Source organism: Lissotriton helveticus, chromosome 7, assembly GCF_964261635.1.
Source record: "Lissotriton helveticus chromosome 7, aLisHel1.1, whole genome shotgun sequence".
Lineage (NCBI taxonomy): Eukaryota > Metazoa > Chordata > Amphibia > Caudata > Salamandridae > Lissotriton > Lissotriton helveticus.
In genome coordinates, this window is record NC_136068.1 from 207555762 (window position 1) to 207574881 (window position 19120).

General features: G+C 42.6%; 1 protein-coding gene across 2 annotated transcripts in view; it reads left to right on the forward strand.

Moving 5' to 3' along the window:
- Positions 1-19120, forward strand: part of LOC144768360 (serine/threonine-protein phosphatase 4 regulatory subunit 1-like) — a 393513-nt gene that overhangs the window by 213170 nt on the left and 161223 nt on the right. For both annotated transcript variants that reach the window (XM_078651958.1, XM_078651957.1), the window contains one exon: positions 6136-6282. In XM_078651958.1, the coding sequence (XP_078508084.1) occupies positions 6136-6282 (147 nt within the window). The remainder of the gene's footprint in view (positions 1-6135; positions 6283-19120) is intronic.

Sequence of the window (19120 nt, forward strand, 5' to 3'; positions counted from 1 at the left end):
AGTTACTTTACTAAGTCATATGGTGCAAACTCAGCCCAGAGGTACGGGTCTGCTTTACATGAGCAACAGTTACATTACTAAGTTATATGGTGCAAACTCTGCCCGGAGGTACAGGTGCGCTTTCCGCGGACTAACTTTACATTAAATAAGTATAGGAAGCTGGCTCTGTACATACTATACCAAACTGAGGTATAGTGTGCACAGAGTCCAATGGAACCCCAAAGGTAGACCGAGGTAAAAGAAGATAGCACCTATCTATTTCTGGTAGTCTGGGCCAGCAGTAAGGCTTTATCAGAGGGTAGTGTTAAGCATTTATTGTACACACTCAATCAGCAAATGATGTCACACACTCAAGACTGAACTCAGACTAATTTTATTTGCATAAATATATTAAGTTATTTTATTTCTAGATCCAAGCCAAGCCTGGCACAGGTGAGTGAAATAAATGCTTTGCAATATCTTATGCTGTGTTTACAATTGAATGCAGGTTCAAATGCAGTTTGAAATACAGGTAAGTCAAGGATTCGAAATTACTGTACAGATTACTTTTCAGTTACTTTTTAGATTACTTTTTCTACTCGGTGTGATATGCCTAGATAACACACTGGGACATTTCTTAGAGAAAAGGTAAGTAAAATCAGTTTTGCACAGTTGTAGTTTTTCAGGTTTCTATACAAATCAACTCCACACAACATTTTTCAGAGAAAAACAGTCAATGTATTCCTATGGAGAGAAATGAAGCTATCGTTTACCGGGTAAGTACTCGGTCTTTGGGGTTGAGTTTCTGGGGTTAGAACAAGGGTGCCCACAGGGTCAAGGATGCACTCTTGTTACACAGTCAGCGGCACTAGGGCGGCTGGGTGCTGAGGCCCAATGTTATCCAATGGGTGATAGGGGGCCTCCGGTTGGTGACTGCTTACGAATAGGCCACAAGGTTGTGGGAGCAAAGCTCCTGGGGATTAGCTCAGGGCAAAGGGGGATCAGAGTTAGCACCCAATGTACACCCGCAGCGGCACAGGGGCGTCTGGGTGCAGGGTGCTGTTTTGCCGTTGGGTGCCCTGTTGATTTCAATGAGGATTCTCTGGTTTCACAGACTGCAGGCTCGAGGACAAAGATCTTCTGGAGGTGACCACCGGTTGGAGAGGTAAGTTGGGATGCTGCGACACTGTCGGTTGGGTCACCCAAGGCCGTGGGGCTTCGGGTGCAGGGGTGTCTTTAGGCGTCGGGTTTCTCTTACCAGCTCCTGTCGCGATCGGGGTGAGTCTCCATAAAAGAGGCTGCAGGCTTTGCTGGGAGAATCACGGCAGGGCAGAGATCACCAAATCTCGGGTCAGGATCGCCGGGGAGACCTCCCCGTGGTGTTGGGCCACTCTAACTCGGGCAGTGGGCGACGGGTGCAGAATGGTGCAGACTCACGTATTTGGCCGGAGCCAGAGTCTGTGGGTGAACAAATCCGGTGTTCACAGGAGTCAAAGTCTCCTCTGCGGAAGGCAGGGCAGGTCCTCTGGGTTCTTGAGGTTACTGGCTGCAGGACACACCAGAGTTTCGCTCCTGCAGGTTTGAGGTCGGGACTAGCTGGTAGGGCTGATGCCAAGTCAGTGGGCGTCCTCCTTCTCTTAGCTTCAGCACAGCTGTTCGGTCCAAGATGAAAAGTCTTGGTCGTTTCTTGTCTGAGGAGGCCAGGTTTGGGGTGGCCCCTAAATACTAAATTTAGGGGCGTTACAGGTAGGTAAAGGGTGGGACCAATGGGTCCCTTCCTTGGGGTGGGTACACCCCCTATTATGCCACCCTCCAGTGCGAGGGGCCCATGTGCCTCACTCTGGTTGGCTGGGTCCCCCACCATCTGCAAGATGGCGGGGACTGAGGGTTGTGCTTCACCTCACCTCCCCCACCTGAGGGGTGGGGTTGACAAAGGTGGGCACACCTCCCTTCCTCACTTGGTTTTCCCGCTGATGCTCTTGCCCAAAGTGGGGGTCAGAACCTGTGGGGGCCAGTTGCTGGAATCAGCAAAGGGCCTAGGGAAGCTCACAAAGGCGGCAAGCCTTTGATGCTTCCTGTTCGTGGACCCTGCCCATCCTGTGGGAGGAGGCTTGGCACCTCGTCCCAGAATGTGCATCGTTTCAGACCCCCTGAGCAGCAGGCTCTCGACCCAGGGGTCCAGAAACATGTCTGGTGGTTGCAGCTGGTGATCAGCCACTCAGCCTGGACACTAGTGTTAGGGCGTTTTTCAGGGGACATCTCTAAGAGGCCCTCTGTATGCATTTTTCAATAAATCCCACACTGGCCTCAGTGTGGGTTTAATGTGCTGAGAAGTTTGATTCCACACTTCCCAGGTTTCAGTAAAGCCATTATGGTACTGTGGAGTTCGTAATGACAAACTCCCAGCACCATATACTCTTAATGTCATTCTTGCACTTACAATGTCTAAGAATTGACTTAGACACTGTAGGGGTACAGGGCTCATGCACATGCACCCTCACCATTGGTATAGTGCACCCAGCTAGAGGAGTGGCTGATCTATGCTAGGGCAGTGGGTTGTAGGCATGGCATACAGGTATGTGTGCCGTGTCGACTCTTCACTTTGTTCCGCACCAAAACACGCAGTCTGCAAATTCAGTGTGTGAGTGTAAAGGTACAGGGCCTCTAAGGGTGGTACAATAAGTCCTGCAGCCCTTAGAGGCCTTCCTTGCCCACAGTGCCCATGGTACCTGTGGTACCATTTACAAGGGACTGACCTGTGGCCAAAAAGTGCCAATTGGGTTTTGTTTGCAATGCAGTTTGGGGAAAGAGTATAGGTCCTGGGTACCTGGTTGGCAGGAACCCAGGGCAAACTCACTCAAAGGACATCAGCAGTTCAGCAAAAAGCAGGGGCAACCATGCAAAAAGAGGGAACTTTCTTACAATAAGGTCACACTAATGTTTTCAGGCATGGGGGAGACTAAGTGATCTACCCTGAAATTGCAGGCTGTTGATAATAGCTGAGACTTGAACCTGCTTGCCCAGTTCCATAATCAACAGCACCGGCTGTTCCACCACACCCTTTCTGGGATAATAGGCAACAATAATCTGCTACCCACTTCTGCCTTTTGTCACATGCCTGTCACGTCTCCTGCCACTGGATTGGTTATTTCGAACAGTGGTCAAAATACATTTAAACAAGCCCTTTTGAGATCAACAAATTAGAGACATGCTCATATGAAAAACTTTAATTAAACAACGTACGTTTATAAGCACTAAGTCGAGCAGGGGCAGGAGGGATGAACGCTTCCTGGGGACAAAAAAGTAAACCATTAAAACACACGGACATCGGGACGGGTGAACGGGTAGAGGAAGAAAAGCCGACATTTGAGATACAGGGGCCAAAACAAACTAAACCAAGCAATACAAAAAGAAAAACACCACATGCCCAGAAAAGGGAGAGGTGGAGGGACGAGGGAGGTGGGAGGTGGTGAATACGACAGCGGGTGGGGGCAGGAGTATGCCAACATGACAATGGGTAGAGCTCGGAGGTAGGAGCAGATCGTAAATATACATAAAGGGAGCAAGAGTTGCTGCGGGCAAGCAAGAAACTGCACGGGACTGTTCAATGCAAAAAAATTAGCGCGCCGGACAAACTATAAATAAATGTAAGAGAAAGAGCACATGTAACCGGGGCCGTTGCAATCGAAGTGAAAACACACTCAAAGGCGGGACAAAGAGCAGCGCTTCACCAATTAAAAAAAAAAAAAGCAATTCAGAAAGGCACACAAAGCAAGTAATAGCGGTGGGTGTGGACTAAGTCCACAGAGAAATTACAGCATGCCTCTGAGAGCAACGCATGCGCGTTGCCTCTAGGCTCAACCTAAAAAGGACATTGCTACTAGCCCGTTACACATTCCTGTTTCTACCTCTCCAACTCTACCAACACCACCCCCATCCTCCACTCCGCCAGCTGCTTCACGAGACAAATTTGAAGAAGGCGCTTTGTGTAGGTCACAGTTCACTGCTTGACCTTAATTCAGTTTACTAGCATGGACTTCACATTAGTAATGCTTACTTTAACTCCGTTGTCACCCACCTGTGGCAAAACAATCTAACAATGGGGTCGATGCCCATGCGCAGTATCACCAAAAGGAGTTGTCACACAGCCTTGTGACTCAAAAAACGTCTTCGTAGAAAAACAAATTGCAGTCATTGAGCTCAGCATTAACTGGCTGACTTACACAATGCATGTGAATCTGAAGCTCTACATGCCAAGAACAGATGCTTACAGGATAAGTAACATAATCCATATCTATCTGTCTGTCTGTCTATCTACTGCTTTCACTATCTCTCTTTTAGTTTTGTAGCAGGAATTGAAAGGTACATGTAAAGTCAAAGGGGAGTTGTAATCAAAGAGTCTTAGAAAAATGTGATTGTATGTAAAGATAGTTTAATGTACACGTTTTGCCACAAGACTAGCATATGCTTGATGTTGAATGATTGCACAGAATGGGCATATATGCTCATCTCATTGCATTTTAGGCCAAACTAAATATACCTGGAGTACCTCCCTTTTCGGCCTTCTCCAGTAAAGGATCTGCACCTATGAATTAACACAAACGAAAATACCCTTGAGAAAACAGTTTGCCTTTTTTGCAGCTTTCTTGGTCTGAGTGAAGCAATACATGCAGATTCCAACATTGTGCATGACAATAAAAGTGATAAACATTATTGAGCAGTGTTTCTTTACTTATTTTCTAATTTCCTTCATGATATGTGAAGAGCTGTATTTAATTGACTTAGTGCCGCATGTATATCCGTTATATGGCCCCAGAATCCCTTGTTCATATGTTTTGATACAAAATCTAATAATACTGTGGATTCAGAAGCATACCACACAGCCGCAGCACTTCTGAAATCAGTAGTAGTTTAACTTTATGGAACAAAGTGTATGCTATTTGTAAAAAAGTAGAAGACCTCATCTGTTCCATTAGTTAAGCAAATCGGAAAATGTTATTTGGGAACACTGAAAGACTGTATGATCCTACGAAATCTAATATTGTTACTTTGTCAAAATGTATGTCATGGTAAATAAAGTAGCTTAAGATTTGGAAGTTGTGGTGTAACCAAGACTTTCAACCAGACAAAATTAAACAGTGTCCCAGACAATAGAGACGCTATGACGGGCTTGCGTAGAGACACCTATTCCTAAACATAGGCATCATTGCTTTTGGCAATAAGGAAAGATAGCAGAAAGGTATAGAACCCTGCCTTAATAACTATCATTTTTTTTAAAGCACATTTGCAGCTTCTTTATGATTCCTGCAAGTGACCTCCTAATACTATATTTAGTGATGAACTTTGTTTGGATTTAGAAATTCTATTATTCTCTGCTACAGTAAAACAATTGACCTAAAACCCACTTGCCTAGTTACAGTTGGACCTTTTTGAGAGTAATATGTGCGTGCTACACTGAAAGTTTCTCAAGCCTGTAGAACTTGCAGACTACTACTACACACAGGATCATATGCCACTTGTGTTAAAAAAGGAACGTTTGGTGCATAAACCATTTATGTATTTTGTAGGTACTAGCAATATGGGAAAAGCCTGATCCACCTGGCATGGTGCTATTGCTAGTTTGTTGGTGTCAATGTCTTCATACATTGAGCATTGCTAACTAAAGGTGCTGCGACTGAGGTTGCATGGATGATTATGGGGTAGATGGATGGCTATACTAATCACAAATGGATTTGTCATTTTGGCACCAACTGTTGTAAAACGAGACATTGCTATATCATGTTTGCCGCCCAGGACCCCAATCATATGTGATTGAAAGAAAACACTTAGATTTTGCTAGGAAATTAAGGTTCTCCAGGTGAATTGACAAATGTTACAGAGCGGTTTCTTTTTTAACATATTGTGCTGCACTGAGTGGAAAATTAAAACAATTGGGCACAAAAGAGCCTTAGGGATATGTGAAATCCTAAAGGATATTGTGCACATCAAGCTAAATCTTTTATACAAAGTGCTAAATTTATAAATTTTTGTGCGATGTTATGTATTATACATATGTTTTATACTGGTTTAGTATAACCGGATCTATACAACAATGTTTCTGATTTAAACTGTTGTAAAATATAGTAAAAAATTGATTCTATGTTTTCATCATTTTAGGTTCGAAAATCAAGCCAAGAAGCCTTGTTAATGTTACTTGACCAAGATTTAGTCGACCAAACTGACATTGAAAACAAGGTGTGCCCTATTTTGCTGGACCTTTCATCTCCAGAGAGTGATGACGAATACAAAGTGGAAGCTGTGAATGTAAGTTCCGGTGAAGGTCCCATGCTTAATCTTTGAATGGCTGTTTTTGTCTGCTCCAAGATGTAGAAGTTAATTATGAAGAGAAGTGTTGTCCACACATGGAATAACAAAAATATGAGTATATTTTCAAATTGATGAACATGCGCTTGTAGCTCATTAGGTCTTAGCTTTACAGTTAAATTGGTTTGTTTTACCAGTCTTATTAACAATACACATTTGCCCATTGCTATGTAGCCATTTAGTTCTGTGCTAGTAAGATGCCCTTAGTACACCTGTTGAGGCAGGCCACGAAATGCCTGGCTAAAAAACGACACTAGACCCACTGATAAGGGCAGTGGTGTCGCATGCAGAATGTTTTTATGATGCTTAGAACATTTATTTTTATTTGTGTGATTTGTGGGAATCAAACGTAAAGGAAAAGTACAGATTTGTGTTGGCGAACATTAGGAACTTTGCCAGTTTACCATAATCTGTGACCTGTGGTAGCCCATTCAATAGGTGTGGTTGGTATGTGAATGGATAACAGTGCTGAATTCTATATATACATTTTATTTTTCTTTCATAATGTTTCTCACTCTTTTTGCCGACTATTATGAATGTATATGCTTCAAACATGTCCCACCTTTTACCCAGCTTATTCTGTATATTTCTTTTTCCTCCAAAGATGGAATGACCATCATCACAGTCTTTGCCATAGGAGTTCGTAAATATTAAAATATGTCCATGGCAGATCCTATAAAATGTTATGTAGAGAAATAAGTATGATTCCTAAGAAATGTTGCTGGCTGTTAGAAATGGTGTCTCTAGTTGGCAAGGGTTTGCACCTTTGTGCAAATAAGCACCCTTCTTCCTATTCAGGATAAGGGAGTTAGACTCCTAAAATAAATTACCCCAGCTCACCCCCTTGGTAGCTTGGCATGAGCAGTCGGGCTTATCTTAGAGGCAGTGTGTAAAGCATTTGCAAATAACCAACAGTAACAGTGTAAGCACTAAAAAAGGACATCACACCAGTTTAGAAAAATACCCAATATTTTTATATACTTAAGACAAGACCAAAAACGATAAAAATCCACTATACAGTACTTAGAAATCTTCAGTTATCACAATATGCTTGAAAAACAGTTCATTGATGTTAACTCCATCCGGGGCTATCACGGCGTTGTGAACAAATAAATCCAAACCGTTCTGACTGACCACAGCGTTGCAGGTCAGTTACGGTGTCGGGAAGACCTGAAAACAGTCCTTTTAGAGATGCAGGGTGACTGCGACCTCTCGTTGAGCTTCCGAAAGCATGGCGTCCGCATGCGTCTGTTTCCGGAGATCGGTGCAGGAGTCGCCGGACCCTCGAAGTCACACATGTTGCAAATCAAACTCCTCTCTATTGAAGTCAGGAGCGCTGGCGTCGGCAGGCGTCTGGTGCGGCGCCAGCAGTGGCTCAGTGGCGGCGTCAGATAGCGTGTTCGGTGAGACCAGGGTCGCGGTGCGAAGGGAATGCGGTGCTTGTCGCAGTGCTGGCAGTTTGCGGTGCAGGCTGCGGCGTTTTCGTTGCTGAAGCGCTGTCGTTGGCTGACGAACTGGAGTCGATGGCGTCGGTAGGCCAAGGCCGCGCGGCGTGATGAGGGCAATGTGTCATGTAACTTTACGAGCGGTGCCCTCCAACCACAGTGCAAGCAGCGGCGTAGATTTCGGCATGGAGCAGCGTAGTTGGGGATAGCAAGGGATCGTCGTGAAGCGAGGTGGTGCGGAGTGCGGTGCCCTCAGGTCGCGGTGAAAGCAGAGGCTCGGTGACGGCATAAGCAGGCGGTGAGTCTGCAGCGTAGTCTGTCGTCGGGTTGCTTTTTCTTCTGTTGCAGCACAAAACACACAGTTCCCAGTGCTGAGGGCAGAAGAGCTCGAAGTCTTTGCTGTTCCTGAGACTTCTTGAACAGGGGCGCAAGCTCTACCTCAAGCCCTTGGAGAAACTCACAAAAGTAGATTGCAGAAAGTTCAGTCCAGTCCTTTCACTGCCCAAGACAGAAGCAGCCACTGCAGGCCAACACAGCAAAGCACACAACAATGTGGTAGTTCCTCCTCACAGCTTCTCCAGTTCTTCTTCTTGGCAGTCTTCTTGGTCCAAAAGAGTTCTAAAGTTCAGGGGTCTGGTCCCCAATATTTATATCCCAAAATCCTTTGATCTCTTAGGCAGAGAGTGTCTGTGCCCAGCCAAAACCAGTTCTGCCTTCTCTGGTGTGGCTTCCTGGCAGGAGATGGAGACGTTATTGTCAGAGGCAGACCAGGCCTATTCATGTGCAAGGAAATCTCCTCCCCTACTCTAAATGCAGCCCAGGTCTATTCAGCCATTTCCTGACCCACCTAGACTATCCGGAGCCACTCCTGCTCCCCAGCCCCTGTCATCCAAAACCCAGACAGTCAATCCACAAACCCAGCAGAAGCACACTGGATGGTTAGGCAAGAAATTACCTACTTTCTAAAAGTGGTATTTTAAAACACAGAACGTAAAAATCACCTTCACTAAAAGATGCATCTTTAAATTCTGAGTTCAAGCATTCTAAACTTCATCTTCCTACCTAGTTCTCAGGGCCAGTTTTGTTTATAAGATGTTATAAACCAACTCCCCATTTTGACCTTTGGGGAACAGGTAGCCTTGCAATAGTGAAAAAGGAAATTGGCAGTAATTCACTATCCGGACATGCCACACACACCAGGGCATGTCCTACCTTTCACATATGCTGCATCCTGCCCACAGGGGTGCCTTGGGCCTACCTTAGGGATGACTGACATGTAGGAAAAGAGAAGGTTAGGGCCTATAATCATTGTACCAGCATAGCAGGAGGACTGGTGTTTCCTGTCCTACTATAGAGAATCTCTGTTGATGAAGTGTCAGATAAACGCTCCAAAAATCACCAGTATTGCAAATAATCCTTTCTTACCCATTCAAGTCTATTACAAATTTTCACTTGGTTTGCTTCACCGTACGGACCAACCAAACCCACTTATCTAACCTGAAAGATATTGAGCAGCATTTCCAACCAGCCTCGAACTGACATTTTACTCTCAATTGATGGACAATAATCTAGAAACAAGTGTCAAGAGATACACAGCACTGGCTATACCAACATAAGGTAAATGCTTCAATACTAGTGAATAAGCTGAAGTGACTTTAACTACACACTCCATGTACTATAATGCATCAGTGACCGTGGCGGCTGGTGACAAGTGTTGGGGTAAGCTTTTGATCCTCTGACAGGCACTTTTAGAAACCAGCAGTGCCTTTTGGGTCAGTGCCAAAGCTCTCAATCATAGCTTGTTATAAACAATGGTTAAAACGGACCAAGACTGAGAGCTCAGGAGTTGAGGCTGAAGGCAGTGTGGAGTTTTAATATGTTCTGAAGCTTCACAGAATCGACAGTGCAATAAAGCTGAAATAATGAATTTGGATGCTGTCGCTGTCAAAAGGCCTTACTGCCAAATAGTGGTTGGTGATGTTGGGGTCAATATGATGGCGGATTGCGGTTCTCCATTTACTTTAATTGATGTTCCTGACTGGAAAAATGTTAGCAGTGTGGAATTGAGGAAATCTGCTATGAGACCCCTAGGGTATGGTGGGAAACCGATTGATGTACTCTTTAAAGGCAAATCCGCACTGGTTGTTGTGTACATAGCAAAATATGGCTCATCATTGTTGGGATTGTTCGAACAATGAAATTTAGAAATCATCTTAGACCCTAGCATTTCTGAGCATGTTTTGCTTAAATGATGATATTCAGGGCTTATGTGAGCTTTAGCTTTCTGAGTAGGAGGTGAAATATCCTTAAGTTTTTTCTGAGAATCTTGGAAAGATTGAAACACAAAATTCAACTTAAATCAGGATTAGACCCCATAATCCAGAAAGTGATGAGTACCCTTTGTACCCCTTGCAGTCAGAGCAGAATTGCGAAAAAACTGGACAACCAACAACATAAAGACATCATAGAGCCCATAGAGAGCTCAGAATGGTTATCGCCTACTGTTTTAGCACGGAAACATAATGGGAGTTTAAGAATGTGTGTTGATGGCGTGGCTCATATAAGGTATGGGATATCATGATCTCCATGGGAATTGACACTGAGATTATCAATTTTACCAGGCAGCTTTATGTAGAGGCCACAGCAAGTGCTAGGTTTGGCAGAGCTGGGGAATGCACTAATCCATTTGGCATTAAGCTTTGAGTGCGACAAGGATGTGTGCTTGCCCCATTCTTGTTCTCCCTGTAAACTAATAAGGTGGAGAATGCCCTAGGAAATTGTACTAAGGATGATCCATATATCGAAGGGGCCCAGATTCCTACTCTCCTCTATACAGACGATGCAGTGATCGTGGCACGTACTACTAGAGCACTGCAAAGCCTCAAAGAAGAATTTGCTAGGTTCATGTTCTCCCTGGACCTGCGTGTAAACCAGTTAAAATAGTTAGTATTAATCGCATGCTCACCATCAAAAAAGTGTCCAGCTTTTTATCTTGCACAGTGCAGAGTAGAGGTGGTTGATTCTTTTCCCTATTTTGGGGTCTTAATCAATGAGATTTCTTGTAACTATATGGTGAGCAATAGAGCCCTGAATCTGGAGAGAGACGCTGCTGCCGTCTTTAACTTTGCAAAGAATGTGGGGAACAAACCGATCCCTCACAAGCCAAAACCACGTATGGGGTGGCAGTGTTTGGTAGAGAAAAAATAGTTTCTCTACAAGGTATTGAAGATACCGTTGCTAAAAGGCTACTTTCCTTGCCTCAAAGATGTTCTAATTTTATATCTCATAATGATTTGGGTCTATCTAATATTAGTGACACAACTAAACTGCCCCCGTTACTGTGGCTTTCTATTTGGAAGAGGGAGAGCCTGACTCTCAACCAGGCAGTATAAAGGGATTGCCTCAAACTGGATCATGCCAAGGCAATACCATGTCTGAGATATGTGAGATCCACATTGGCAAGCATTGGCTTGCGTTAACTGTTTCACTCCCCACTAGCTTGTGCTACCTTCCCTAAAACTAAACTGAAGCACATCTCCTAGAGAACGCAGCTGCCATCAGATGGGAGGCAAACAAAACTAAATCCACTGTAGCTCTGTATTATAGGGCACCTATAATAAGATGTGATGCTAATTCTTATCTTACACTAGTTCGCAATTTACGGCATCATTTTATATTGGTTGGATTTCGCCTAAATTTTATTCCACTAATGGTGGACTTTCCACCTAAAACTCGCACGCTTAAAAATGTGTCACGTTACCCATGCGATGGGGTTTCAGAACAATCGGTTCATCTACTGTTTTTTGCTCATTTTATTCTCAACAAAGAAAAGCTATATTGATTCCATTTCTGTGCTCAACTAATTTCAGACAGTATAAACAAGCCTCAATCCATCTCCAACAGCTTGATAGCCCTGCTGTCTATTTGGTATAGGCAATATATTTATGGGCTATTGTTAAATGCAGGAGAGCACTCTAGTGACTAGAAAGGATACGTTACTGTTGCACATGTTTGCTGCTATTGGATAAAGGGCGCTGGGATAGACTTTGGGGCGGGGGGGTAATGCATTGCCTTGCCCTCGAACGTAGAGGGTGTTCTGTGTTTTCAGGATGATGTGTTGGTCTTTGGCAGTGAGGGAGCTAGCCATTACAAGAGGTTGTTAGTCCTGAATCTTCTAGAACCAAAAGGAGTCACTCTTAAAGTAGAACAAAGTAAGTTTGGTATATCTGAAGTACATTTTTCTGGCCTTAAATTGTCAGAACAAAAGTAAAGTTTTGTTAAAGCCATGGTTGAAGCACCTGTTATTCAAGGGAATGATCAGTTGTGATCATTTATGGGACTGATGGAATTCTATTAGTTTTATTCCTCATTGTGTAGAAAGAATTTACGCAATGTGTCCGTTATTGAAAAAGAGGAAACATTTGTAAAGAATGATCTGTCTGAACAGAAGTTTGAAAATGTTAAAAGAGAAATAGCCAATACTATACCCCTCAAACCACTTGATCCCAGTATTGTCATCACAGATGTCAATCAGTATGGTTTGGGAGCAGTATTGTTGCAAAGTAAAAATAGTACAGAGGAAGTGTTAGCATTTGCCAGTCTTAGTCTTTAGGGTGCGGCGACCTCATACTCTGTTGTAGAACATGAAGCCTTGGCTTGCTGGTGGGGTGTAAACCATTTTCGATAGAATTTGTGTGGCACAGAGGTTGTAGTAATAGTTAATCAGAAACCCTTGATTGACATTTTACCACCAATGGGCGCTGGTAAGGGGACTCCCAGAATAGCCAGGTGGTAATGTAGAATGCAAGAGTTCTGCTACAAGGTTGTGTATATTCCTGGAATTAGAAATATGATAGCAAATTGTTTGTCGAGATTACCAGTGAATTCAAACGATGAGGATTAGAGAATGAGCATGATAGAGGAAGAAGATATAGTTGTTAGTGTGTTAACATACATCATTAACAATGCCATTTCGGAAGTCAGAATGGTTAGTTGCTTTGAGTCAAGATACCTCATTGATAGAAGTAATGAAATATGTCAGTGAAAGTTGGCCTAGAGGGAAACCGAATGATAATCTTGTTGATGCTGTTAGGGAAATTGAATCTGAGATATCAGTGGTGGGTGGATTGCTTCACAGTTCTGATCTTTTGATGGTACCTATTTCCTTAAGGAAAAAGCTGTGGAGTTTGCCCAGGAAGGATTGGCATGAGAGCCATGAAAAGAAGGGTGAGAGAGTTGTTTTGGTGGACGGGTGTGAACCAGTGTATAGAGTAATATGTGCTGGAATGAAAATCATGTTTTGCATATGATATAACAGAGGTTACAATATCTAGTCCTATGATTGCTGTTCCTGAGAATGCATGGTCTAAATTGGACATTGACATAATTGGTCCTTTGGGGATAAGCAATGGGCATGTTAAGTATGGCATTGTGGTAGTTGATTATTATTCTGGGTGGTTGGAAATGGCTTTTTGAATAAAAATGACCTCTTCTGTGGTGGAGGATGTTTTGAAAAAGTTCTTCTGAGAGGGGATTCCGTGGAGATTGTCATAGATAATGCCCCTCAGTTTACTTCTTAGGAGTTTAAGATTTTTCTATTTAATTTAGGTATTAAGCACATTACTTCATTCTAGCATTCAAGTAGCAGTGGTTTGGTTGATTGTTAAAATAGAATAATTAAAGAAAACATACAGTTATCAATAGTGAATGGTTTAGATTGGAAGCAAGAAGTAAGGAATTTAGTCTCTGCTCTCCACGCCTAATGCAGAGACCAAGGTTTCTCCTTTTGTGTAATTTAGAGAAAGATTGCCTGGACAAAAATGAATCGGCTATGGATGAAGAATAAAATAATCTCTGATGAAGTTTTGCAAAAAGTGAACGAGTAGCAGAGAGAGGCTCAAAGAAAGTATACCGCAACTGAGAGCAGAGCACTTAATATTAAGGAAGAACATTATATGAGGGTGAAAGTTCTATTCAGGAGAGTAAAACAAAATCTTCCTGATTTTCAATATCAAACGAAGTGGTTTGTGTAAATAAATATTCAGTAATATTGGTTGATTTGAAAGTGTTGGAACAAGAATCAAGTATCTATTGTTTGAATGCAACATAATCCTGTAGGTTTTGAGCGGAAACTTAAGGTAGTTTCTGAGATTACTTTGAATGAAATTGTGCATGAATACCAGTCTTTCATTAAAGTTACAGGATTATATTTTGAATTGAATAGCAATTTTTAAGACTAAACTTGATGTTTGTATATAGATGTAGAATCGTTTTTTTCTTTTTTGTAGAGCGATTATTTAGTTATCAGTGATTATTTATAGGCAGTCATTCTTTACATATTGTACGGGGGAGATGTGTTGGATTCTCTTGCTTTGTGTTCCTTATTTAGAATTAGAATGTGGTAGATGTTTGAAATGTATTTTCCAGAATTGTAGGGCAGTTGAAGGTTCCTGCCTGTGTTGCCGATCATGTAATGATATGCTGAATAAACCTTACCTGGTGGAGGCTAACCTCCACTCCCAGGGAGCTTCTTTTTACCTTTACATGGACAGTTGGTTAGCAAACGAAAATACAGCTCAGCAATTTGGTCTTGTACACAGAAAACATTTTCTTGACATCATCAATAAGGGTTTACCATCAAGGTCCTGAAATCCCACCTGCCACACTCCCCCAGATCCAACAATTATCTTAGTTTAACATGCAGTACCTAAGTAGCTCAAGCCTTCCTAACTCTGGAAAGGAAAGCAGCTTTTCGGAGACTGGTATCACTTTTCTAGACTCCACAATCTCTCACATTGAGAATGGGGATGAAGTTGCGTAGAGTTAGTCCCTAATTTACACTTCAAATATGCCCTTTGCGAGTTTGGTGACTTGGTAAGTGCAAGCATCTGAGGATTGGGAGAATCCAGTCTAGTTTGGTTGTCGCCTCTGCTAAAGCACTGGCTGATATGGTAGCATACACAATTTCACAATAGGCTAGCTATTTCTAGTCTCGGTCACACTCACCACAGACTTTCCCTTCAAGGTTGAGAGGCCCATATATCAAATTTCAGAGACTAGGACAAATGAGCATAATGAGACAAATCCACTACATAAATGTGTTGGGATTACAATCCGTGTTTTCGTCCTTGACTACCATGTAAACTGCACTTACATGGCAAGAATGTTATGCCGTTCACAAACATTGTGACTATATTCAGAAGGAGGCGTGTCCTCACTCGTTTCACGAGGTGCAGACATATGAGGCACTGGCTCTTCAATTCCATACCCACCTCCTCAATGAACTCCTGCCTAGAATACACTATGAATTTGCAGACTTGCTTAGTAGGAACAGTAAGAGAACAAACACCAAACCACAAATACTCTCACTAATTCTCACACTCCCTCTCTCTCTCATACTCCTTTTCTCTAACACTCCTTCACTCTCACCCACACTAACTTATGCGCTCTCATTCCCCAAATTCCCAACTTTTTCTTTCACAGCTGGGGCACATATACTCAGTTGATTAACTAATCAGGGATATTTATTTTCACTTTTTTGCCTCTACCACTTGTCCTTGGAGTTGCTAAAAAGCAGTGACTAGCACGCTTGACAATGATTTTAGTTGCACCAACAATGGTGGAGAGGTCCTGGTGCACTTAGTTGCTAGATATGCCATACAACTTCACTGCAAGCTCAAGGCATGCTTAAACAGGTTAACAACGAACATACAAATGTACCACTCCAATTCGTAATTAATGAACCTGACATTCACCTCCTAAATTGTTGATTTTGAATATCTTAACCTTCCTTCAGAATGTGTACTTACTCTTAAAAGAAGACAACACCCACAACACAAACTTTCCATACAGCACATTGGAAACACTTTCTTCTTTACTTGGAAACACTGTCTTCTTTACTGTACATGTTCCTCTGTAGATCCACTCGCTGCAACTCTATGGAGTATTGTCCGTTATCTATATTCTCTTAAGGAGGCAGTCCTATCCTACACTTCTATTCAGTTAGGTAATGCTTGGTATATCCCAGTCATTAAAGCATTCATCTAATATAGAGCATCCTGTGGGCATACATGGGATTTCAACATTTGCTTAACCAGACTTATGGATACACCTTTTGAACCACTGAATTTCAGTTCACCACATGCGTGGAAAGAGAAAGTTGTATTCTTGGTCTCAGTTGTTTCTTTGGGTACTCCAGGTGCTCTTCATGGAATGCCTTTTGTTCAGGACCATAAAGACAAAGTGGTCTTGCATACACATCTAAGACTCCTCCCAAAGATCATCTAACTTTTAACGTCAGTCAAGCTATTCAACCTCCAACCTTTTTGAAAAACCCTCCAAACAGATCACAAAGATCTCTTCATTCACTGGAAATCGAAGTGAGTACTAATGTAATAAATAAACCAGTGCAGGCTTTAGGCACGGCGGTTGTTTGTCTCATTTGAACCAGCACCCCTTTCTAAAGCGGGCATTGTCAGATAACTGTACTGTGCATTCATATTTTCTATGCAAGCACAGACAGACAACTTTGGCACATTCAACATGCAAAAAATAGGCTTAGTTATCCTTCGCAACCTCCCACTGATATTTGTAAGGTGGCAACATAGTCATCTGTTCATACTTTAACTACAATCAGCTTGTCTGATTGTAGATTCATATGTGCCATTGACCTCCCCTGTGGGTGGAAAGTAGGTGGTAGCTAGTTGGTTCTAAAAAGAATGTTGTACTTTAATTCACAGGTACAAACAGACACAACTGTATTCAATGAGGAACAAAATACCATGTGTGCAGATGTATTGTGGGTTTAAGTATGTGATCACTGGTCATTCTTACAGGGTTCTTGTCTGAGCCCTAAGCTGTTCAACATGTATGTGGCCCCCCCTTGCAAAGATTGTGAGAGAATTTGGTTTTGTCCCCATTTCTTATGCGGATGATACCCAACTTCTCTCATCCTTTAATAAAAGTTCCCTAACCATAAAATCTCGTTTTATGGAGGGCATGAAAAGTATTCCGTCATGGATGACGGATAACTACCTCCAGCTAAACGCTGGAAAGACTGAGACTATGCTCTTTGGTAATGATAATATACTCCTGTCCACAGATTGGTGGCCGGTGTATTTGGGCACAGCCCCTATCCCTAAGAGGGGTGTAAAAAACGTAGGTGTGTATTTAGGTCAGACCCTGTCTATGAAGGATCAAGTTGTGGGTACCTCTGGGACCTGCTTCCGTATGATGCGTTGTTTGCATAGAGTATTCCCCCTCCTTCCATTAGCTGTATGTAAAACCTTGGTTCAGGCACTGGGTCAGCAGTAGTCTGGACTGTTGTAACGCTCTTTTGTTCGCAGCTAATGAGTCATTACTAAAGAAACTACTGTAATACAGAATATGGCGGCGCGGCTTGTCACAAATATACCCCCTAGAACGGCCTCCCTCCCACTCCTGCAACAACAACATTGGCTGCCCATTCGCCAGAGAATTAAGTTCAAAGTTTTCTGCACAGCACATAAAGCCTTAAATGGCAAAGGACCCAGTTACTTAGCTGAGAAGCGTATCCCCTACCAGCCAGGCAGGGTCCTAAGCTCTGCAGAGAAATGTCTCCTTACCATTCCTCACTTCAAGAAATCCCATACAGGAGGTAACGCCTTTTCGTATATAGCCCCTCTGTTATGGAATCAACTGCCTCTCACTCTTTGAAGATGTATTTATCTTTTGATTTCTAGGAAAATCCTTAATACTGAACTTTTTGCTGATTAACTCTGCTGGCTCTGTACTTGTACTGCTCTAGAACGGAGATAACCCTTCGGGTGATTCGGGCGCTTTATAATTTATTAAATTAAACCCAAACTTGACCTAAAGTCAATAACAAGTTCAAGCATTTTTTTTTTTTTTACATAACCCATGACAGTGTATAAGAAATTGGTCTCCTCTAAACGTCAAGTATAGTACTTTAGGAATTGGCTGGGCCTTTTATTTTATTGAAGCAATTTGTAGACTTGAAGTCTGCATCGTTCAGGTAAAGTAGACAAGTGTGCATGTTTTTCGTTGTCCTGAGCCTTTGCATTATTTAGAAAGTCTCAAGTCTTTCAGAAGAATTTGGCAATTTTTTCATGCCAAAGTGTTTTTCTTCTGCTTTATTAGAATGGAATAGGACCATTCAGGGTTAGCGACAGCAGGTACTGCTTCACAGATATTAGATTACATTTGCAGAGTTGATTCCGGGAAAACGATCCAAACCTTTGTAAATACTAGCGTCCTGACTCTTATTGCACAGCAGCTTTGCTAGCAGGTCAGTTATCCTTCTGAAAGCTTCTGAATTCTTTTTTTTACTTTATTCCTAGTTCTATGGTCTCTTGGCCTTCCCATTACTCTTTGCTTGGGGGTGTGCTTACAAGTCTAAGAATTATAAATATTATAGCAAACCACTTGGAGATGGAAATGTTACATGCAACCTCATTCTTCCGTCTGCTCTTTCTCGCTCTCCTTCCCAAATTCTTTGTCATCTGCCTGAAAGCATCTGAAAAGAGATTTCTATTACCTTAAATAATTTTGTAGCCCTCCTTTCTTTGGAAAAACACTTTGCGAGCTCCATCCACTACTGCTTCGTCATCAATAGTCACACACAGCACCTGTGTATGTGTTTTAGAAAAAATAAACTTCTTTCTGAAGGCTGGGGGATTCACCTTGATCTTTGCTTTGTTTTTAGGTCTCGCGCCTAGCGGTGCACTGCGCAGCAGTGTTTGTGCAGCACAAGACATTTTGTGGGTGAAAAACGAGGAATCTGAGCTGACCTAGGAATTTCAGCTACCCCATTGGCCTTAGCATGCGTCTTTTAATGAAAGACTGCACGCTATTGGCCAAAGGTGGGCGCATTGCTCTGCCCACGGCCTATTGGTGTCTATTACACACTTGGTGCCGCGGTTATACCAAAGGTAAAGAAATTGGGGTTTTTGCTATTTCTTTACTTTTGGTGTAATCTCGGCACCCGCGCTTTACTTTTAATGTTAGAAGTAAATCGCGGGTGCCGCGATTATACCAAAGGTAAAGAAATAGAAAAAAACATCTATTTCTTACTTTTGGTATAATCGCGGCACAGGCGCTTTACTTTTAACATTAAACGTAAAGCGCGGGTGCCGCGATTACACAGGCGTGTATACCTCCCACCGTCAAGGATCTCACTTAGACGCATGTAGATATGCATGTTTCATCCGCTATGAATTGTGCACAGCAAAAGCAAAACAAGCATTTGCAATGCAATAGGACTCGCATTACTGAAAGTTTGAGCTATTGGCGTTGCATTATTGTTTGCAACAGCAATAGCTGAAACTTTTAGTAAT